At 40.9% G+C, this 17,754-nt stretch overlaps 3 protein-coding genes across 3 annotated transcripts in view; all 3 read left to right on the forward strand.

Moving 5' to 3' along the window:
* Positions 1 to 4,014, forward strand: part of LOC308170026 (protein FAM3C-like) — a gene marked incomplete at both ends in the record, with an annotated part of 4,527 nt that extends 513 nt beyond the window's left edge. Inside the window, 5 exons of the mRNA XM_080544757.1 lie at positions 1,259 to 1,376; positions 1,984 to 2,042; positions 2,521 to 2,605; positions 2,967 to 3,093; positions 3,928 to 4,014. Of these exons, the coding sequence (XP_080400883.1) occupies positions 1,259 to 1,376; positions 1,984 to 2,042; positions 2,521 to 2,605; positions 2,967 to 3,093; positions 3,928 to 4,014 (476 nt within the window). The remainder of the gene's footprint in view (positions 1 to 1,258; positions 1,377 to 1,983; positions 2,043 to 2,520; positions 2,606 to 2,966; positions 3,094 to 3,927) is intronic.
* Positions 4,015 to 5,089: 1,075 nt separating this feature from the next.
* Positions 5,090 to 12,375, forward strand: actr6 (actin related protein 6). Its single transcript, XM_080545085.1, has 11 exons — positions 5,090 to 5,223; positions 6,134 to 6,251; positions 6,470 to 6,538; positions 7,361 to 7,484; positions 8,299 to 8,434; positions 8,798 to 8,854; positions 8,994 to 9,092; positions 9,477 to 9,555; positions 9,912 to 10,083; positions 10,896 to 11,034; positions 11,934 to 12,375. Exons 1-11 carry the CDS (start codon positions 5,156 to 5,158, stop codon positions 12,061 to 12,063), a joined length of 1,191 nt encoding a protein of 396 aa, XP_080401211.1. The 5' UTR covers positions 5,090 to 5,155; the 3' UTR covers positions 12,064 to 12,375.
* A 545-nt stretch (positions 12,376 to 12,920) lies between these two features.
* On the forward strand, positions 12,921 to 17,635 carry LOC308170174 (ADP-ribosylation factor-like protein 1). The gene is made up of 6 exons (XM_080544936.1): positions 12,921 to 13,019; positions 13,582 to 13,719; positions 14,012 to 14,093; positions 15,477 to 15,588; positions 16,357 to 16,535; positions 17,154 to 17,635. The coding sequence occupies exons 1-6, from the start codon at positions 13,016 to 13,018 to the stop codon at positions 17,182 to 17,184; spliced, it is 546 nt and encodes a 181-aa protein (XP_080401062.1). The 5' UTR covers positions 12,921 to 13,015; the 3' UTR covers positions 17,185 to 17,635.
* Positions 17,636 to 17,754: the final 119 nt, after the last annotated feature.

The following is a 17,754-nucleotide window of genomic DNA, read 5'->3' on the forward strand; positions in this document are numbered from 1 at the left end:
TAAATTAGTACTTAGAGATACTGAAGTCAATTGAGAATCTAGAAATCAAGACATGGGCACAGCTCTGACGCATCTGCAAGTCGGAAATGTGACTATAGGCTATGTGAGAATATGTTTTGGGGAAAAGTACACCAATCAAATAAGTATTATATGGACAAATATACAAATACAGTATAGTATCCCTTTTATTTGAGTGTTTTTGTACATAATTGTTTCACCATTTAGAAATGACAACACATGGCACCAGAAGACAATTAGCAGACAACTGGTGTTTCTGGTTTGTCAGGTGTGTTCTGAATCTGTGGGTTTACAGGCATAAGCGTTTGAATTTGCGAATTAATAAACTCTATTGGTGCCTACCAAATCAAAGTTTTAATGTTAGATGTGCAATAATATGTCCTGATGGGACAACATGAGGACCAAGGAGGTGTCACTGAAAAGTGGAATAAGAGCACTGTGCAAACTTTCCTTTTCCGTGAGTTGCTCAGAGCTGGACAATCTATACTAGTTTTCGGGGACCAAACTTGCAATAACAACAAAAGCAAACATACACCAGGATATTTGCGTTTAGCAAGCAACATAACATGTACACATACAAAAATTCAACTAATGTGCGTTGATGATGACCGTTCAGTTTGGGAGTGGAGCGCAACACTGCCTGGCTGGTAATGACTGTGTAATGATAATGATATTGCCAATGTTTCTTGTGTTACAGGAATATTGAAATATATATTAGTGCTCGCAGGCTTTTCATCTGCTGTGTTCATAATTATGAACTGGCTTCAAACACAAGGTAATGTTTGTCACACAAGGACAAAATCTGTTAACTAATTGATAATACAGTACAATAACATAATGACCACATCAGATAATGCTACTGTTTTTCTAAAACCTGCATAATGGTTGCATGATATTGATGTCTGTTTTATCAGTAATTACATTCAATGTGAGAAACCTATAGCACCAACATGTACATTAGTTCCTAGTGATTGTACAGCACATGAGTCTAATGCTGCTACTGACCTCTACTTCAGAACATTCCCCTGCCTGGTCTGGTCCTGGTGGAGTCCTGGTGGAGTGGGTTCAAGCTGCGGCGGTGACCTGTAAGTGTGTGTGTGTGTGTGTGTGTGTGTGTGTGTGTGTGTGCGTGCGTGCGTGCGTGTGTGTGCGTGCGTGCGTGCGTGCGTGCGTGCGTGCGTGTGTGTGTGTGTGTGTGTGTGTATGTGTATGTGTCGTGCGTAACTCTTAGCCATTGCAGCCCCCAAACCAGGTCCGTGTGGCACCCCAAAGCTGTGTCCGGAGGGAGAGTTCAGCTTTCACATCATCAGTGGAGCTGCTAGCGTGGTGGCGCCCAGAATCTGTCTACAGAACCAAATGTAAGTTTGTTATATGGATGTTGTCTTTCAGAGGGACTAGGGGTGCGTGTGCGTGTGCGTGTGTGTGCGTGTGCGTGTGTGTGTGTGTGTGTGTGTGTGTGTGTGTGTGTGTGTGTGCGTGTGTGTGTGTGTGTGTGCGTGTGCGTGTGTATGTGTATGTGTGTGCACGCAAGCTCATGGGTGCACATGTGGCACAGAGAGGGAATGAAAGAGAGGGAATAATCTTGGCGTAACAGTAGAACAGCCGTGCCTTTTTTACCTACTAAAAGAGTCAGGGGGTCAGTGACCTCTTTACAATGCTCAAGCTGCTATTTACACACAACGACCACTAGCTAGTTGGCCGCTTGTAAATTAGCCTGCTCCCTACACAGAAAAACAGCGAAATTGCTTTCTATTAGCTTATCCTGATGTGATTTTGAAAATGTAAGGATACCGGGGTGGTAGAACGCACATATCTAGGAAAAGTCATGAAAGGAAGGTCCTGAAATTTGATCGAGTGCCAAGATATACTTTTTTTTACTCACAGGGGTGAAAATGACCCCTCATGGCTGATTAAGTGTTAAAGATGAGAAATTAAGCACAAGACCTTACTCTCTGTATTCCTCAGGATTGTTGGTACGGTGAAAAAGAACTCAAAGGAAGGAATAAACATCGCTATTGTGAATGGTAACTATGGGCTCATTCTACACTTTATTTTTCATATAAAACCGTTCTTAATTCAGATTCAGATCTACAACGTTTCAACATCTCTAGCTCTGAAAATGACCAGTCAGTGTTACAATAAACGCACAATAAGAAAAAAAAGATTAGGAATATATGCAGTAATCTTTGTCTGAAAACAGTTGATTGATATCGTATCTTAGATGTCTTTCTGTGTCTATCTGTTTTCAATGCTTGTTTGCTCTCTTTTACCCACAGGGAAGACAGGGGAGCTTGTCAAGACAGACTCTTTTAACATGTATGATGGCGGTAAGGTAGTTTTGGTTTATATGTATTTAAGATCGTGTTTGATACGATTCCTTATTCCATCCCATGTATTACAATGAGCCTGTCCTCCGATTTCTACCGCGACCAACCTCCCCTGAATTGAACAGTGGGCTACACTTGGGTGTGTCAATAACTGAAAACTGTTCATCTCTTGCAGAAATCGATTCCCTGATACTGTTTCTCCAGTCTATCGAGAAAGGATCCATTGTGTTGATGGCTTCATACGACGACCCTGCCTCAAAGTACAGTCATATTTACACATGTTTATCCAATAGATTAAATACAGACACATTGGTTGTGTTTTAGGGATGTAATGTACGAAAGCTGCTATATAAATAAAGCTTTACTTACTTACTTAATAATGATACATTGAAGCATGGGAAGGTACTGAATGATTGACAAGTTGATTGATTGATAAGTTGATTGATTGATTGATTGATTGATTGAAAACTTTATTAGAAGATTTGCAGAAGTAGGTACATGAAAGTACATATTACATACAAGGTCAACTAACAGGATAAAAACCCAAGAAAGCCACTGGCTTATTTCAATTGGGGTCCTTGATTGATTGATAAGTTGATTGATTGATTGATTGATTGACAGACTAAACAAGGAATCAAAGAAGCTAATCAGTGAACTCGGCAGCTCTGCAATCAACGTATTAAAGTTCAGAGACAACTGGATCTTTGTTGGGGGGAAAGGAGGACATGTCCAGATGAACTTTGAAAAGGTAATAAATGGACTGACTTTTATTGTTATATTATATTATTGACTATTCCAAAGCGCTTTACAACGGCCTCTCATTCACCCGTTCACACACACATTCACACACCAATGGCAGCAAGCTACCATGCAAGGCGCCGGCCCGCTCACTGGGAGCAATTTGGGGGGTTCAGTGTCTTGCCCAAGGACACTTCGACATGTGGCCAACCGGGGCTCGAACCGCCGATCTGCCAACCTTGCGATCATTAGACGGCGGCTCTACCTCCTGCGCCACAGCTGCCCCTGTAATACATACTGTACATCAACATACATATCCATGGACATATGGCATTGTGTATGTATGTTTTTCCCCGTCCCATAATATATATTGCAAAAATATAATATTTATTGCAAATTATCTGTTTATCCATTGATTGATCCATTCACCCACACACCCACAAACACTTCTTTTGGCTCTATACTCCAAAAGTTTGGATTTTAAATCAGATTCTCAGCTTTTATTTAATGGTATTTATGTACATATTGTTTAGAAATGACAGTAAGATTGTATAATAATAATAATAATAATAATAATAATAATAACAATAACAGTTTTTAGATAGTCACCCTATTTCAGGGCACCATAAGTATTGAGACAGATTGCTTAATAGGACTAGGTGTTACAATCCCTGAAGCTTCAGCACACAACTTGCCTGGAGTGGGTGTGAAGATGACCTCTTGGCACTGTATGTCGCTGAAAGTGTTCTCATATTTCTATGGGTGTTTTGTGTAAATCGACCAGGATTAGTTAGCTGTTTAGTTATGTTACCAATTAAAACTTTGTCTCTCCTCCTTTCCACAGCACATTAAAAGCAACCCAGACACAAACAAGTATGAAGGCTGGCCTGAGATGATTGAGATGGAGGGATGCATACCTCAGTATCTGTAATAATCTGTATATTCCCTGCATGTCATTGTCAATATGTGTACATACCATGATCTCTGTATTATTAGGCAGAAGAGCTCAGCTGTGTTACTGGGACAAGCATTTTGTATGTCCATAAAGTATGTTACATTCTATTTTTGAAGAGTGATCTCTTTCTTATTTGTACAATAAACTGTAAACATTTTTTAAATGTTATGTCTTTGTGGTGTTATTTTGCACACACACACACACACACACACACACACACACACACACACACACACACACACACACACACACACACACATTTTAAATGCTTTATTTATGTCCACATACAAAGTACAATTCTAAAGGACATAAATACTAACAGTGCATTTTGACATCCTGGAAACAATTTGTTACAGTAATGCTGAGCCAACACACACACACACACACACACACACACACACACACACACACACACACACACACACACACACACACACACACACTTTCATGGGAGTATTGCATGTTTATCTTTAGCTCTTCAGCAACCTATCTTTCTTATTTCTTTTTTATAGGACATTTATTGACTTTGAGTTTATTGACTTTGAGTCTTTGTCAGATGTTTTATTTAATTTTTTACTCTCCTCTCTTTCAAGTACATCTTAGTTTTTTATCTGTTGAGTCTAGTAAAATGCATGACTGAGGTTAAGTTTTCTGACATCGATTTCCTCTTCCAAGTCACAGTCAAAAGAGAATCATTTAAACTAGATAACGCGTGTCCGCCTTTAACTCCGTCCGTAAACAAGTGCAGCATAGCTTGCTCTTGGGGGTATTCCATCAACGTCGCTAGAGGAAAATCCAGTCTCATTTTTATAAGTCTCGCGAGAGTCCTAAAAAACCCACGTTTATTTTGATAAATCTCGCGATATTGAGCAAAATAACCCTAGATTTTCCTTTAGCAACGTTGATGGAACACCCCCCTGGACAAGAAGATTTTTGGAAGAGGGCGGGTCAGAAAACCTAGCTTTGTATTTGGCCAATGAAAGTGTTGTGGGCGGGCCCACATTGGCCAATGAAAGTGTTTATGGGCGGGGCCACATTGGAAGCTAGCACCGCCATTCAGCTGCTAACGTTAGCTAGTAGCTTTATTGGTGAGATATTGATTAAGATCAATAAGAAGATGACCACCTTGGTTCTTGATAACGGAGCTTATAATGCCAAGATCGGATACAGTAATGAAAAAGTCAGGTACGACGAGCTACGCTATGTTTATCTAGCTCATTTAAAGCTAGATAAACATAGATGTTTTTATTAAGATAGCACTCACTGTTCGTGAGCTTAGAATGATAAGGTTCTATCTCCGTTTAGAATGATAAGGTTCTATCTCCGTTTAGGGCAGTTCAGAGATATTGAGCGTCAAAGTTTTTACATTCCATTGTGTTCTGTGAGATGGAACCTTTGTATTTTATGAATTACTAACTCAAAAATGACAACATTTAAAAAAATAACACCACACAGGCATTAATAAACTCCTAATGGATCAGATTATGTAAAAAACTCAAATTTTGACAAAAATTGAGATAGAACCTTATAATTCTAACGTCACGTGTTCTGCTTACACTGCCAGATAGATCCTCGTATGTTTATTAAACCTTAATTCTGTCTGCTAAGTTTAGCCCAGTCGCCTCCTGGCTTCTGTACTTGGCTTTTGTATGTTTGCTATCTTGCTTAAACAAGTCTAACTACTAACTATACTTATGTCGGTGCTGGATGCTGTTGATTACGGGACAGCTACATGTCAGCTACGGAAGCCTGTAAAGGCAAATTCAGCCTCCCCAAATTGGCTACCTTGTCACCTATATCGTGACGTTAGAATTATAAGGTTCTATCTCCATTTTTGTCAAAATTGAGTTTTTTACATAATCTGATCCATTAGGTGTTTATTAATGCCTGTGTGGTGTTATTTTTTTTAAATGTTGACATTTTTGAGTTAGTAATTCATAAAATACAAAGGTTCCATCTCACAAAACATAATGGAATGTAAAAACTTTGACGTTCAATATCTCTGAACTGCCCTAGACGGCGATAGAACCTTATCATTCTAAGCTCATGATATCCCAACTGAATGTTCTTCATGATTGTTGTTTCCTCCCTACAGCGTTATCCCAAATTGTCAGTTTCGCTCGAAGACGTCGAGGTTAAAGACGTTTACTGCCAACCAGCTGGATGAGATCAAGGATCCCTCTGGACTGTTCTACATTCTCCCTTTTCAAAAGGTGAGTCTGTCTGTGACCTGGCCATGTCCCCTCCATAACACTGCCTATAATGTCACTGCTCAACAGTTACCCAGCCTAAAGCAGTAGCCAGTAAGATGCACGGTGGCAGAACACCTGCCTAGATCTGGGAGGAAATCCATAGGATAAGGATATGGCTAAGCAACTACTATACAGTGGAATATTGTTTGACGTGGAATATTTTCTGTGTTCTGATACAGGGTTACCTCGTCAACTGGGATGTGCAGAGAAAGGTTTGGGATCACCTCTTTGGAAAGGAAATGTTTAAGGTGCTGATCATTTTTGCAGTCATGTAATGGCAGTTGTTCCTGTGTCAAGTACAAGTGTTGTTGTTGTTGTTTTTGTTTATGTTTTTAGGGCATTTCTGCTTTATTGGGATAGAGACAGTAGAGATTGACAGGAAGGATGGGTGAGAGTGAGGAGGGGAGGGACATGCAGGATATGAACGGAATCGAACTGGGGACCCTACGATTACATGGCTCACGCCTTAGTATGCTGCGCCCCCAAGTACAAGTGTTTTAAAAAGGCATTATCTATGAACTATTGTAATTCAGACATGTAATGGATACCCAGAGAGTGCAACTGTATCATGTATAATATCCTAAGTAACTGATGGTTCAAAGGGAAGTCACATGGGTTTGCACTGCATTGCTGTCATATTGCATGGTGTGAATGTCTTTTTTTGCGCATCTTTCCTCACTTATTATTTTCGATAAACAAACAATGAACAGACATCCATCACAAATAACAGTTGACATTGGACAGTAAATTAAAAAGACAGCAAATAGACACAACAAAACATGATGGTGTTGTACAGAAATGTAAAACTACAGCATTGTCTGACAGTCATAATTATAGCAGTTTACTTTTCTCTTTCCACGTTTTACATATTGGAATATTTCCATTTACATGAGCTGGAAATGCCATTATTATTTCTCAATATATGAGTGATACTGCCCCCATTTCAAGCGATATTCCTCCACCTTATCAAGCAGCCTATATGGTAATTGTTCTAGGGCTGCCAACTGCCCAACAGAAGTGTGCCACAGAGACGGTGCCGATGAGGCTCACTTCATTCTTTTTGATTTCAGGTGGACTTTTCAGACACCAGTATAGTGATCACAGAACCCTACTTTAACTTCAGCTCCATCCAGGAGACCATGAATGAGATCCTGTTTGAGGAGTACCAGTTCCAGGCTGCTCTCAGGATCAATCGTGAGTTTGAGAAGTGATCTTGTGTGTTTCGGATACTGATGTTATTATATGATTGTTTTATCATCATCATGATGATGATTTGTTTCCTGGCTAGTATTTAACCATACCAGTGTACATGAATGGGGAAAAAGAGGTCAACATAAAAAATAAAAAAAACTGAACCATTGCTTGGTACTTAGGGGCGGCTGTGGCTCAGGAGGTAGAGCCGGCGTCTAATGATCGCAAGGTCGGCAGCTCGGTGGTTTGAACCCAGGCTGGCCACGTGTCCAGGTGTCCTTGAGCAAGGCACTGAACCCCTAATTGCTCCAGGGTCGCTGTCTATGGCGGACCCCTTGCCTAGAACATGAAATACCAAATTCCAACAATTGACTGACAAGTTGATTGCATGGCAATAAAAACAATTAAATAAAATGAATTTGTGTTCTTTTGCTTATAAATAATTGTGATTTTTGTTTCATTTTACCTATATCTGTCTTTCCGTGTCCTGTTGATATTGTTGTATACTTGTTGTTTGTTATTTGTTCTTATTTTCACTTGTTTGCCTATTTTAACCTACTATAAAGTGCTTTGAGTTGCATTTCATGTACGAAAGGCGCTATATAAATAAAGCTTTACTTACTTACTTACTATAACTTTTGCTCTTGTATTATGTTCTTATATATGTTGAGCACTTTGTGACCCCTGGTCTGGGATAGGTGCTATAGAAATAAATGTTACTTACTTACTTATTTACTTACTTACTACATATATGTCCTCACTTGAGTGTTGATGCAGCAGAAGTGTGTAATTCTGTCGTTGTTTCTCTTTGTTTCAGCTGGGTCGCTAAGCGCCCACCGCTACTTCGGAGAGAACACCTCGGAGCTGTGCTGCATCGTGGTAGACAGTGGCTTCTCCTTTACTCACATCGTCCCTTACATCAGGGGCAACAAGATGAAGCATGGGATATGCAGGTTGGGCATCTACTCAACAAGTGTATTTTGAGGAGGCAATCCTGTCGTACTCCCTTGCTGTGTTATTGCATTGGTTGCATTGCATTACAAATGTTGGGAGGCACATGTGCACTGTTGTGTTTGTATATCTTCTCCCACTGCTTCTGAGGGATGTTTGCGTAAGGTATGTTACGGCCTTAAGAGGTACTATATTTGAGGTCACCTTTATTTATCCAGGAAGTGGTGATAAGAACCCATTGTGGCCGTAAGAGCTCTTTCACTAGGGTTAGAGTTAGGGTTAACCCTAACACATCAAAAGATATTTGGCTCAGGCCATAACTCTACTCGCAGATGTTAACGATTTAAGTTGGTTTTGCTCTGTAGGGTCAACGTAGGAGGAAAACTCCTGACCAATCATTTGAAGGAGATCATTTCATACAGGTAAGATTGTCTTGAAATGACGCTTGTTCTGCATTTGTAGGCTTTGTCCACATCTCCTTCATGAAAGCACATATGTGTGAGAGGTTCTTTGATTGTCATTTTATTGTCTCTTTAAGAATTTAAGTTTCCTTCTAAATAGGCAGTTACACGTCATGGATGAGACCCACGTGCTGAACCAGGTGAAGGAGGACGTGTGTTATGTGTCCCAGGAGTTCTACAAGGACATGGCAACAGCACAGTAAGTTACATGACATCATCTCATTCGCTAAAATACACCCAATAGTACAAAAGAGACCCACTTACCACAACAGTTTTTATTTTTTTACTGTTCTGATGGACACTTACTTAGATAAATGTATTTGTTGTAAGTCTCTTTGGATAAAGGTGTCTGCTAAATGCCAAACATGTCATGTAATGTCTTGACTAACCAAAGATGGAGATGATTTTCTGAAAGGTTCCTGAATTCATCAACTTCAGACCAAAGAGCTTAATGAAAATATCAGTGCAGTGAGTCAGTTCACCAATTGATATGATATTGTATTGATATGGGCCACCTAATGCAGACAGTGTTTCCTGGCAGGACTGGAGTGAGAAAGAATGAAAGCTCATCCTCTGTTTGCAGGTTGAAAGGAGAGGAGAACACTGTTATGAGAGACTACGTGTTGCCAGATTTCAGCTCCATCAAAAAGGGCTTCTGTAAGGTATGGATCCTGGAGATGCATGTTTATATACTTTGACACAAATATGTAAATACCATCAAATAAAAGCTAATAATCTCCATCTTTTTGGACTGTAGAGCCAAAGGAAAAAAAAAATATACCTCACTGTGTCATTACTTACCGTACTTACTTACTTACTTACTTACGTGTGTGTGTGTGTGTGTGTGTGTGTGTGTGTGTATTGTTTTTCTCATACATTGTAATGAACAGTTACGCTTTCTAAAGGCAAGACCTTTGCTGATCTTAAAGGGTGCTTAACCTTTTAGCTGTGTTCCCATTTTAGGCTGTACTTGCATGGAGTACCTTGTTCTCTGACCACCCTCCATATCTTTCTCTAGCCAAGGGAGGAGATGAACTTCACAGGCAAGTATAAGACGGGAGAGCAGATCCTGCGCTTGGCCAACGAGCGTTTTGCTGTGCCCGAGATGCTCTTTCACCCCTCAGACATCGGCATCCAGGAGATGGGCATCCATGAAGCTATTGTCAACTCCATCAGTAACATGCCCGAGGGTAAGAGAGAGGACAACAGACACACTACTTAACTTACATACAGACATACCAGGGTTCCCGCGCTGGTCTTAAAAAGCCTTTAAGTCTAAAATCCAACAATCCAATTTATAAGGCCCAAAAAGGCCCCAAGTTTCAGTTATTCGGTCTAGAAATGAGGTGCTTGGTCTTAAAAACGAGATCCTGCAAGGAAATCAGTCCGACCACATCTATTTACGCAGAAATTAATCAAACTGGAACCCCCAAAAAAATCCCAATTTGCTTCCTTTTTTGTCTGTATAGCAGTGAAATCCCTAATTTCATCACCTCGAGGATGACAAAAAGCTATCATATGGTGTCGAATAGGTCTAGAATTCTATTCAAAGAGGTCTAAAAAAGGTCTAAAAAGATCTTAAATTTGACTTGTTGAAACTTGTAGGAACCCTGACATACATACAATGAATTTAACATTGTATTCCTTTATCTGTGTGCATGCTTACATTAATTTCATCTGTGTGCTGCGGTTAATTGTGCACATTTCCAACAGCCCATGTGTTTGGTGAGTTGGTGTCACATTTTAGACATAATCACGACCACAACACTCCAAATGCTGACCGTCATCTTCTGTCTCTCATTGATGACATACTTCAGTGTGACGTCCAGAGTCACGTCTGTTAGGATGAAACTTCTTTCTAAGACATTTTTTTTTTTTATCCTCTTTATCTTAAGTTAGTAGAAATCCACAGTATACAATGTCTTGCCTGTTTTCTGTTATCTAACTGAACACTATGCAGTTCCTTTCTACTAACATTGTAATTGTTTTTTTTTTAATTTAGAAATGCAGCCGCATTTCTTCAAGAACATTGTGCTGACGGGGGGAAACACCTTGTTCCCAGGGTTCAGAGATCGGGTGTACAAAGAGGTCCGCTCGCTTACCCCCACTGACTTCCAGGTCTCTGTGGTGCAGCCACCCAAGTGAGTGTAATACATAATGCATAACACTAGAATAGCCACGGTGGGGTCACGGTGACCCTGTGAGTAAAACATTTTTTATACCGTTGCACTCGATCAAATGTCAGGACCGTCCTTTCATGACTTTTCCTAGATATGTGTCCTTACATTTTCGAAATCACATCAGGATAAGCTAGTATAAAGCAATTTTCCAGTTTTTCTGTGTAGAAGGCAGGCTGATTTACAAGAAGTGCCCTCTAGTGTTCTTTGTGTGTAAGTAGCAGATTACCATTGTAAAGAGGGAGGCGGCTCTAATAGTAGGTAAAATCAGCACGGCTGTTCTGGTGATAAGGATGGCAAGGGTGTGAAGCCACAACTTGACTGGATGGATTATGTCCTAGGGTACCATTTATGGCAGTGATAAAATGTTAAAATGTTAATTTCAATTCTATATTTAAATTATGCATTTCTAATGTTTACATTTAAAAAAAAGTATTATTATTATTATATTCTCTGTATCTTGTAGCAGTATCATGGTGTCTTGAAATTCATTCATAACAGTTATCAAAAAAATGAATTAAGCCAGCATGAACTAAGTGAATTCTGGGGCGGCTGGGCACAGGAGGTAGAGCCACCGTCTAATGATCGCAAGGTTGGCAGATCGGCGGTTCGAGCCCCAGCTGGCCACATGTGGAAGTGTCCTTGGGCAAGACACTGAACCCCAAATTGCTCTCAGTGAGCGGGCCGGCGCCTTGCATGGTAGCTTGCCGCCATTGGTGTGTGTGTGTGAATGGGTGAATGAGAGGCCGTTGTCAAGCGCTTTGGATAAAGGCGCTATATAAGTGCAGTCCATTTACCAATTCTAAGTCAATCACATAGTATTTCCTATAATGAAATGATGCACCCCTTTTCTTCCTCCGTAGTCCAATCTGTTACCCCTGGGAGGGGGGGAAGCTGCTGGCAGAGAACCCAGACTTTGATGAGATGGTCGTCACCCGCGAGGACTATGAGGAGAACGGACATTTGATCTGTGAAGAAAAGTTTGATATTTAAAGGATATTTTTTGGCATCTGGTACACTTAAAGAGGATGACAACATCAACTACAACCAATACAACTTGTATTTCAACTGAACACATTGATTGGGTTAACATGTTTGAATGATGAATTGTGAGATAGTACAATATATACTATTATTGCCTGTCAATGTAAGTCTATGTAAGCTTTTTTTGTCATATGGAATTATTTGGAGGAGGCATGAAGCAAAGGATCATCTCACAACTGAACTCACCAATTCACATCTACAATTGGGTTTGCTGGCAAAGTCAAACCAACACAATCCTGACAGTGCAGTATTGACCCTTCCTCTCTCATTAAATATATTTTTATACATAAAACATGCTTGATTGGGTTTTTAATTTGATTTAAATGTACATTTTTAAATGTCAAACCATGTCATTATTAGAGCAATGCAATAAGGTGATTCATTCCCAGAATGCTTCCACAGGATACTGACCTGCGTCTTCTTAAAGGGAGTAGCGAATGATAAAACCTTCTCTTTTGGAAATGTAATGAATCAAAATGATTGCTGCCAGTCAGTTATGTGCGGGTCACCAAAATCATTGAGGAAGTGAAGTTACATTATTTGGGATTTCAAACGCATCCATGATCTTTGTGTTTTTTTGCCAGTTGTATGTCTGCTGTTTCAGGCGCAATTTTACCAAAACAGTTGTGAAAAGTAGTAGTAATTCTGTTATCTTAAATACAAGATAAAAGAATACACGATACTTTTATTTTCACACAACCAGTTGGTGGATGAAGTCTGTCAAATCACAAGTCATATCACCCCCTACCGATAGGGGGCGACAATGAACAAGAATAACCGCAGGCACGTAGCTAAACATAAACCAGGAAGAAGAGACACGTCATTCACTAGATTTCCTTGCCATAAAAACATCTATCACCAGGCTTTACATGCTGATTAAAAGGACCTGTAAGAGGCAAACATGGGTAAGAGTTGTACCTTTACATTTGTAGATGTTAGTTGATAATGTTGGTGTTCAATTTCGGATCAAATGAAGTGTCAGTAGCAATTACAACTTGGCTAGATAATTTGCTAACTGCAGTAAATGATGGACAGTTTATAAATAACCGGGGCACACATCATCAATTACCTTAATATCTCTAATAGTTTGACCCATGAGCATTGAGCAGACATTAGTGTATCATTTGTATAGTTAGATATTAATTGATTCGAGAGTTAGGCTACATCATTCATTTCCCCATGAATTTCAATAAGTTTACCCCCCATCCGGTTAAGAATTATAAATAAAATAAAATAAAAAGGGTACAACACCTTTCCAACCTTTTATATTAAACTTAATATATAGCACTATCCAATGCACTGTATGTCCTGTGGTGTCCTGTTTTTGCATTTGGATTTGTTTTTGTTCATGTATACATGTAAAAAAAGCATAAATGCACCTACTGTAATGCCAAAACAAATTCCTATATGTGTCAAGCATAATGGCAATAAACGTAATCTGAATCTGAATCTGAATCGTATATGTAGGTGGGTTTTTCTCGAGTCTCTTTTCTGGCCTGTTTGGGACGAGGGAAATGAGGATACTGATCCTTGGACTGGATGGAGCAGGAAAAACCACAATCCTGTACAGACTGCAGGTGGGAGAGGTCGTCACCACTATTCCCAGTGAGTGAAAATAATACATGACATGTATTCCCCCGTCATCTGTTTCTACATACTGATATCACAATTCCTACCAGTCAACACTAGGATATGTTGACTTAGAGATGTCGTAGGTAAGTAAGGTCTACATTGGCTGGAAAGTAAGTAGGTGGATTGTTCAGAAATCCAAGCTGTGTTCGTCCGATTCATGATGACTATTAATCCAATAGTTGTTCTGAGTCAGTGATCGATTACATGCAAGCGACCGCTTACAATTCAACAACTAACAGTTAACTCTCACCCTCTCTTCGTCTAGCCATTGGCTTCAATGTGGAAACGGTGAACTACAAGAATCTGAAGTTCCAGGTGTGGGATCTCGGTGGCCAGACCAGTATCAGGTATGAAGACGTTTAATATTTTACACTTGTTTGCTTCCTAGTGCCTCATCTCACTTGGCGTGTACATGTTATATTATTATATATATATATATATATATATATGTTACGGTACATGTGGGAAAACTAGGGTTAGGGTTGGGTGCTATGTCGATTTGGTACATGCTGGCATGTCTAACCCTAACCCTACCCCTACCCCTAACCCCAACCCTACCCCTAACCGTAGCACCCTAGCACCTAACCCTAACCCTAGTTTTCCCACATGTACCGTATTCCCTCATGTACCGTAACACACAGTACATACAACTTGAAGATGGCAACAGTCTCCGTTTTCCCTGTGCCGTTTTTCCATACTTCTTCTGTCTGCAGTGTAATAAGCACTCTCCCACACTTAAGAATGACGCGTTACCAAGTTACGCGTTACCAAGTTCACAAGGCCGCGCGGTCGCTCATACAGAAGGTGCAACGTTTGCTTGACAGTGTGCTGTCGCACCCTCATGCATTTCGTGACGTTAGAATTATAAGGTTCTACCTCCCTTTTTGGTCAAAATTTAGTTTTTTTACATAACCTGATCCATTAGGTGTTTATTAATGCCTGTGTGGTGTTATTTTTAAAAATGTTGACATTTTTGAGTTAGTAATTAATAAAATACAAAGGTTCCATCTCACAAAACATAATGGGATGTAAAAACGTTGACGCTCAATATCTCTGAACTGCCCTAAACGGAGATAGAACCTTCTCATTCTAAACGGAGATAGAACCTTATCATTCTAAACGGAGATAGAACCTTCTCATTCTAAACGGAGATAGAACCTTATCATTCTAAACGGAGATAGAACCTTATCATTCTAAACGGAGATAGAACCTTATCATTCTAAACGGAGATAGAACCTTATCATTCTAAACGGAGATAGAACCTTATCATTCTAAACGGAGATAGAACCTTCTCATTCTAAACGGAGATCATAGAACCTTATCATTCTAAACGGAGATAGAACCTTATCATTCTAAACGGAGATAGAACCTTCTCATTCTAAACGGAGATAGAACCTTCTCATTCTAAACGGAGATAGAACCTTATCATTCTAAACGGAGATAGAACCTTCTCATTCTAAACGGAGATAGAACCTTATCATTCTAAACGGAGATAGAACCTTATCATTCTAAACGGAGATAGAACCTTATCATTCTAAGCTAAATGGAAACCCTTGCGTCCTCTGAGAAACACCTCCAGAATGCACAGGGAAAACGGCCTGTGCAGAGAATGGGATGGGGCATCAGTGTCAATGTAACTGTACTGCAACTCTATTTTTTGTGAAGTTACACTCAAGTTTTCACCTCACCTAATCCCGCATGATTCTCTCTCCCGTTTGTCTCTGACTCAGGCCTTACTGGCGCTGCTACTACTCCAACACTGATGCAGTGATCTATGTGGTGGACAGCAGTGACAGGGACAGAATGGGCATCTCCAAGTCTGAGCTTGTGGCTATGCTTGAGGTAAGAGGAATTGAGCTATGGCTGCTCTCTCAATTTACCGTGTTTATTCTCACAAGGTGTGCTCTTACTTCCTCTCCGGCCTCTTACACACCGGCAGTTCCGAACGCCGGTTCGCGTTCGCGTGCCGAAACCTCAGAACGTTGCCGCTGTCTGGCGAACGAGCCCGCGTTCATACCAGTGTATCGTTCGCCAGACAGCGCCAACGTTCGGAGGTTTCGGCACGCGAACGCGAACCGGCGTTCGGAACTGCCGGTGTGTAAGCCCTATCCTTGTGCACTCGGGGCGAAGATGACGGTCGTTTTATCCCATCTTCGCACTCCGGACAGGCTGAGGTTCTCCTATTCGCCAGAAATGAATAGTAGTGTAGTAGTGTTGTATAAAAGCAGGGTTCCAACTTCCCACGGGTCCTTGAAATCCTTGAAAGTTTGTGAATTTGAAGAAAAAAAATCAAGGCCTTAAAAGTTTTTGAGAACCCCCCCCCCACCCCTCTCTCTCTCTCTCTCTGGAAGTCAGTGGGGGTGAGCAGATAGTTCCTATTATATACATTCTCATCTAGATCTTTCTCAAACTATGCCGTGTCGGGTCCTTGAATTTGAGGGAATTGAGTCTTGAAAGTCCTTGAAAAGTGCTTGAATTTGATGTTTCAGAAGGTGTGGCTGGGAACCCTGTAAAAGCCTCTTGTATGAAAAAAGCGAGCAGGTGCACTTGTAAGGATAGGTTGCCAGATTGAGGCATCTGTCTGTCTATCTGTCTGTATGTCCACTGCAGGAGGAGGAGCTGAAGAAGGCGGTGCTGGTGGTGTTTGCCAACAAGCAGGACATGGCCATGGCCATGACACCCACTGAGGTGGCCAACTCCCTGGGCCTGCCCGCACTCAAGGACAGGAAGTGGCAGATCTTCAAGACCTCTGCCACCAAAGGCACAGGGCTGGACGAGGCCATGGAATGGTAATGGAATAGGAGACAGCTATGGGGCGGCTGTGGCTCAGGAGGTAGAGCCGGCGTCTAATGATCGCAAGGTCGGCAGATTTGGAGGTTCGAACCCAGGCTGGCCACATGTCGAGGTGTCCTTGGGCAAGACACTGAACCCCAAATTGCTCCCAGTGACCGGGCCGGCGCCTTGCATGGTAGCTTGCCGCCATTGGTGTGTGAACGTATGGGTGAATGAGAGGCCGTTGTAAAGCGCTTTGGAATAAGGCGCTATATAAGTGCAGTCCACAAATGTGTCAGTTGAGTTAGGAGTAAGAAAGTAGTTTGTGAATTTATGTTTTATCTTTCAACTGTAAATGTTTTAACATGATATTGGGGGGGGGAAATGAAAGCTGGCAGTTGAATGTGGGAGTGCTCATCCAGGAAAAAACCTCCACCCACCCGGGCTAGAACAGCGTAACAAACGAGTGGACCCATTAAGTGCTTTCCCATTGGGTAGTCCTACGTCGGTTTCTCTGGCTGAAACGAATCCCACCTTTCCGTTCTCGCACACACATTTTTTACTGGAGTGAGGGAGTAAAACTAGTGCGGGAGTTTATCTCTAACATCTTTTTCCCTTTTCTCCTTATCTTTTAGGTTGGTAGAAACTCTCAAGAGTGGACAGTAACCTGGGTCATCGGCCCCCTGTAAATAAACGTGACGTCTGTCTGACTTCCCGCATCTCAATGCCCTTGAGTGTGACATGAACTGGCGGGGTCGGTCTACACTCCCACATGCAGAGTCCCCTTGTCCTAATGGGAAGAGAGTCCTCAAAAGACTCAGTGAGAGAGAGAGAGACAGTTGTGTGAAAGTCTGGCTGGAAAGCTGAAAATGTACTACGGTAACCTGGACCTGGAGTGGTATGCCTAACTGCAGGGGGACATACTAAATATGGGCTCTTCTGCTGCTGTCCCCAATCCATTGTTTTATATTCATTGCATTCCTATTGATTTCCTTTTTTCTATCCAGGTTTGATTATGGTGTCTGGAGAAAGTATGTTACGGATGTGGTTGTGTTACTGTACCTGAGGACATTTAGTCTCAAACGTACTCACTAATTAATGGTCCTTTAAAAAAATTGGGTTGACTTTGATTGTAATATGTATTTATGATGTCAATAAAAAAAAATGTAATCGAAAAAAAAAATCAAGAAATAAAATTGTTTATGTTTTCAGTTTGAGGAGACAAATCCTAATCAA

The sequence above is a fragment of the Nansenia antarctica genome (genome assembly GCF_963989245.1).
Source record: "Nansenia antarctica genome assembly, chromosome: 14".
Classification (NCBI taxonomy): domain Eukaryota; kingdom Metazoa; phylum Chordata; class Actinopteri; order Argentiniformes; family Microstomatidae; genus Nansenia; species Nansenia antarctica.

Coding starts and splice junctions, on each gene's coding strand:
- actr6 (XM_080545085.1), top strand. CDS start 5,156: ATGACCACCTTGGTTCTTGATAACGGAGCTTATAATGCCAAGATCGGA. Junction 7,485..8,298: donor GGCTGCTCTCAGGATCAATC/GTGAGTTTGAGA, acceptor TCTTTGTTTCAG/CTGGGTCGCTAAGCGCCCAC. Junction 9,556..9,911: donor TCAAAAAGGGCTTCTGTAAG/GTATGGATCCTG, acceptor ATCTTTCTCTAG/CCAAGGGAGGAGATGAACTT.
- LOC308170174 (XM_080544936.1), top strand. Junction 13,720..14,011: donor GGTCGTCACCACTATTCCCA/GTGAGTGAAAAT, acceptor CTCTTCGTCTAG/CCATTGGCTTCAATGTGGAA. Junction 16,536..17,153: donor CTGGACGAGGCCATGGAATG/GTAATGGAATAG, acceptor CTTATCTTTTAG/GTTGGTAGAAACTCTCAAGA.